Here is a 5,017-nt window from a genome sequence, read left to right as displayed (position 1 = left end):
GTCGTAAAAAAATCGGATATGAGTCAGATGGGTCAAAAAAAACGGATTTGGGTCGGATTTGTCTGCAGTGTGAACGTAGCCAAAGTATTGTGGGAATGTGAGTGAGTCAAAGTATTGCCTCAGTGGGACTGCACACATGTACATCACTCTTTTCAGATTWGTTTTTGGTGAAACTATTAAACAGTATCTTTTTCATTCCACTTTAAAATTCTGCACAGTTTTGTTCTGTCACATAAATTGATCATATTTAAGAGTGTGCTGATATATAATTAATCTTACAAAATGCTCAGATACTGAAGACTGCTACCAATACAGTATTGATACTTCTGTAGAGACTTGATTGAATGTTGTACAGTTTACATTAGAAGTGAAACGCTTGTTGTTTTAATGTTTTATAAAGTTTTAAATTTTTTTTTTTTTTTAAATTTTGCAGCAGTGTACTGTATATCATGTTGTATATTAGATTTGATGCACTCAGATGAGCTGTAAGTATAAGGAGCAGAGTTCCCTCGTTCTCAATATAATAAATGTATTTTTTTAAAGTCATTGTGTAATTAAGTTCTGACTGAGTGTATTTGGCGAGGGACAAAACTGAAGTACATACATGCCAACTTTTTTGTTTTTAACCTTTATTTTAACAGGTAAGTCAGTTGAGAACCAATTCTCATTTACAGTGGCAACCTGGTTGTATGGATGAACTTGTATGGATTCTCTGTAAATTATTGTGTCTTCCCCCATTTTGGACGTACAGGACAATCTCACAAAATTTAACAAATCTCAAAGAGCCTGGAAGACCTAAATAAACAAAATAAAAGAGCCACCTCCCAACCCATTCTGCAGCACAGCAGCTATGGTGTTGTGCCAAAAATTGCATGTTTTTCTTGAATTAAAACTCTGATTGCGTCCGTGACCATTTCTTTTAGCGATTAGAGGGTAGGGATGGGTGGACTCGTACTGCACTGGTGAACATCCTCGCCCCAAACACACAGACCTGTGTCATGTGAGAGTACTACAGATATTTTGTGAAAATAAGGGATTTTTCAAGGTCAGTGTACAGGTAAATGTCCGAATTGGTTGACATATATGGAAGTACTTGTATTCAGAAGAACTGTTATCAGGACACTTCTAGTTCTAATGTGATGAAATGTGGAAAATTCAAAGCTTTGTTCATATGTCCATACAGATCCAGTTTAATTTAGAACTTTTAAATGGTGAATTGTGAACATTAATTCAGTTTAGATGGTTCTTCTACAAAAATCTTATTAAAAAAGGAAACTGCAATTGAAAATGGTCAAGGTGAGAATAGTTTATTTCAGAAAGTTGTTCAATGGAATCAGTGCATCTGTTTGTTTTTGTTTGTTTAGTGGAAGATGCTGTGGAGCAGTCCCATTTTGCCCTGTTTTTCAACCAGGGTCAGTGCTGCTGTGCTGGCTCTCGGACATATGTTCAGTCAAACATCTATGATGAGTTTGTTGAGCGCAGTGTGGAGCGCGCTAAGAAAAGAGTGGTGGGAAACCCGTTTGACTTTAAGACTGAGCAGGGCCCTCAGGTAGCACTTACAAAACTTTATACCATACTTACACTGCATTGTTTGTTGTTTTTTGCTCAAGTTTCCTTTTACTCACAGATTACGTATCCTATGTATATTTGACATTTCTTTAATTTCCTTGTGATAACCTGCCAGGTGGATCAGGATCAGTTCAACACTGTTCTGGGCTACATCGACGTTGGAAAGAAAGAAGGTGCCAAGCTGATGTGTGGAGGAGGAGCAGCTGCAGACAAAGGATACTTCGTCCAGCCTACTGTGTTTGGAGATGTCCAGGACAGCATGACCATTGCCAGGGAAGAGGTAGGGAAGGGTAGAGTTGTAAATCAAATTCAATATATCCTTACAAACTCAGTTAGCAGCAAAACTTAATCCCAAGTGTCTTTAATGGGTAATCACTGTAGTAGAATATGATGGTTATTCAATTTTTTAGGTTTGGGCCAAGCAAGTGGGAATGCACAGTAGATCGGCATTAAAATGGGTCTTGGCCGATATTGGTCATTTTTTAGCATATCTGGATCGGTCCGAAAAATAGAACTGGGCAGATATTAAAATCAGATATTGATTTCACACTTGTTGCCATTTCAGTTTGGTCAAACGGTGTCTGCTATTTTCTCTCCCAGATCTTTGGTCCGGTGATGCAGATCTTGAAGTTTACGTCCTTGGAGGAAGTAATCACAAGAGCCAATGATACTAAATATGGACTAGCAGCTGCTGTTTTCACAAAGGACATCGATAAAGCCAACTACGTGTCCAGTGCACTCCGTGCTGGCACAGTTTGGTATGTGTTCTGGTTCTACAAATGTTTTTCTATGCAAAGATTTGDGTGATGGCTCTCAGTTGGGAGACTTCATATTCAATTCCCACATTTTCCCCCTATGTGTGTGATTAATTATCTTGTAGGCCAAACAAAGGACAGCCTCTAAAGAATATTAACGTGGGGTATGGGGGCATCTTAGTTGTAGTAAAGACCGGAAACGTGACAGGGGATTCAGAAAATATTTTATTTGGAACCTCTTCTTCATCATCTAGAGGTAGCTTGGAGTAGAACGCCTGCTCTTTTGCTTCAAATGGAGTCAGATTGGGTGGTTTGAGCATCTGATTAGGATGCTTCCCTTTGGAAGTTTTAATAAAACCTTTTTTACAACAAGAGTTCATATCAGGTCTTTTTTATGTATATAAATACTAGTCTAAATAAATTTGGTTTGAATAAAAATGCCCAAATAAATTCTATTATACAAAATGCTAAATATTAAAATACTATCGAATGAAACCAGTAGTAAAGCAGCAACTCGATTCAGTTTATTTATATAGCGCCAAGTCACAACATATGTTGTCTCAGGGCACTGAACATGAAAAACTTTTAAGGAAATCAACAGATTGAATCACTTCATCACAGTCTCTTATCCTGAAAAGCACAATGTAGACAGCGGAAAGGAAAAACTCCCTTTTTAACAGGAAGTAAACTCGACCAGAACCAGGCTCGGGACAGGCGGACCTCTGCCTCAACCGGCTGGGTTTGAGAGGACAGGAAAGAGACAAACTGAGCAGGACTCATCCAGGTTCGCATTCCTCTGGAAGAGAGACAAAGAAAAATACAATTTTGAAAGAAAAACTTACAACAAACATATAGAGTGACTAAAGACAGCAGCAGAGTGAGGAAATGTGATCAGTTTGTCCTCCGACAGTTTAAACCAGCAGAACTAAGGAATAACTTAGGAAACCTGAGCCTATCTATAGGATTTATCAAAAAGGAAAGTCTTCAGTCTAGTCTTAAAAGTAGACAGTGTGTCAGCCTCACGGTTCCACGAGAGAGGAGCTTGATAACTGAAAGCTCTGCCTCCCATTCTACTTTTAGATACTCAAGGAACCACAAGTAAACCTGCAGTCTGAGAGTGAAGTTCTCTGTTAGGAAAGTATGGAACAATAAGATGTTTTAATGAAAGGTGGAACTTGGTTGTTGGAAGCTTTGTGTTAGAAGTAAGATTTTAAATTTACTCTGAATTTGACAGGGAGCCAGTGGAGAGAAGCTAAAACTACAGAAACTGGGCAAACTTACATTTAAAGTTCATAATGTCTGTGTTCATATGTTTGTTTGTCTGCAGGGTAAACTGCTACAATGCATTCTCACCTCAAGCTCCATTCGGAGGTTACAAGGCTTCAGGGAATGGCAGAGAGKTGGGAGAGTATGGCCTTGAAGCCTACACAGAAGTTAAAACGGTAAATACACAACATGTTACAGGTTTCCCACGGATCCTTAAAAAGTCATCAATCCAAGAATAAGGCTTTAATTACACTGAAAATGTCCGAAATCGATCTTTCAGAGGTCTTAAAAATGTGAACACATTGTAAGCAGGATGATTTTAATTCACCTCAAATATTAAAATGATTTACAGAATGCCTGTCATAGCTAGTTGTTTTATGTTGAAATAAACATTTGGGTAAAAATGTTGCTAATTTTTTTCTTTTTTTTTTCATTTGTTTATTATGAAGTTGGTCTTAAATTTATGACCCTCCGGTAGGAGGGCAGTGATTAATCTGCATGTGAACTGAGCTGCATAAACGGAGCAGTTCATGTCTTTTTTTTTAAGCTTGGAACTTCACACTCTTCAGTTTTGAATGGATAAAACTGGGATGTGCAATGTCCTCAACTACAAAATGGAAATCCTATTGTTTGTTTTATTAAACTGTTTTAGGAGAGAAAGGAAATAGAGATAAGTTAACAGGAAAACAACTCAACAAAACAAAAGACTTCAATTAAAACAGGAGTATGTCCAGTCAATGTCAGCCTGTTAACTAATGTAAAATTCTATATTTCCAATACTGAAATTTCTCTTTTTCAGGTGACCATCAAAGTGCCACAGAAGAATTCTTAGACGTCCACTGAGATCTGCTGAGATGTATCCAACAGTTATTCTGCACTATGGTTGATTTTAATACCAAAGACATCATGAGGAAATTGTATATCATAAACGTACAGCCAAGACTATAAACTAGTCAGTCTGTACTCTTGGGGTTTTTCTTTCATGTAATTATTTCATAATAAATGCATTTGAAACACTCAACTGTCATTTTAATGATTGTAGAAAATAAACGGAACCAGTGAAAAGTGATGGAAGTGTTTGATAAGTCCTGGACCACAGTCTGAGGTAGATTTACTGTGTGAAACTGATGTGAGATGTTCTGATAAAACCAATGAACTTTGGTATTTTCAGGTATTTATTCAAAATGGTTTTAAGTAATAGATGACTAAAGCAAACTACGTACATATTTTTGTCCATAAATTAATTGATCTTGTTTTGACCTGAAGTGCCCTGAGGTTTACAAAATGTTTTTTGTTTCTTTTAATAAATCAGCCATATATTTTATGGCATGTACAGTGGTTTGCAAAAGTATTCATACCCCTTGAACTTTTCCATATTTTGTCACATTACAACCACAAACATAAATATATTTCACTGGAATTTAATG

At 37.0% G+C, this 5,017-nt stretch overlaps 1 protein-coding gene across 1 annotated transcript in view; it reads left to right on the top strand.

Annotated features, from left to right (window-relative positions):
- The window catches only part of LOC106527006 (aldehyde dehydrogenase 2 family member), a gene marked incomplete at its 5' end in the record, with an annotated part of 23,658 nt that extends 18,999 nt beyond the window's left edge, over nucleotides 1–4,659 (top strand). The window contains 5 exon segments of the mRNA XM_014021756.1: nucleotides 1,365–1,549; nucleotides 1,685–1,849; nucleotides 2,170–2,327; nucleotides 3,652–3,766; nucleotides 4,390–4,659. Coding sequence (XP_013877210.1) covers nucleotides 1,365–1,549; nucleotides 1,685–1,849; nucleotides 2,170–2,327; nucleotides 3,652–3,766; nucleotides 4,390–4,422 — 656 coding nt within the window. The 3' untranslated portion in view covers nucleotides 4,423–4,659.
- Nucleotides 4,660–5,017: the final 358 nt, after the last annotated feature.

This window comes from Austrofundulus limnaeus, unplaced genomic scaffold (genome assembly GCF_001266775.1).
Source record: "Austrofundulus limnaeus strain Quisiro unplaced genomic scaffold, Austrofundulus_limnaeus-1.0 Scaffold304, whole genome shotgun sequence".
NCBI classification, from domain to species: domain Eukaryota; kingdom Metazoa; phylum Chordata; class Actinopteri; order Cyprinodontiformes; family Rivulidae; genus Austrofundulus; species Austrofundulus limnaeus.
Note: the sequence above shows the minus strand (reverse complement) of the source record. Positions and strands in the feature narration are given on the sequence as shown.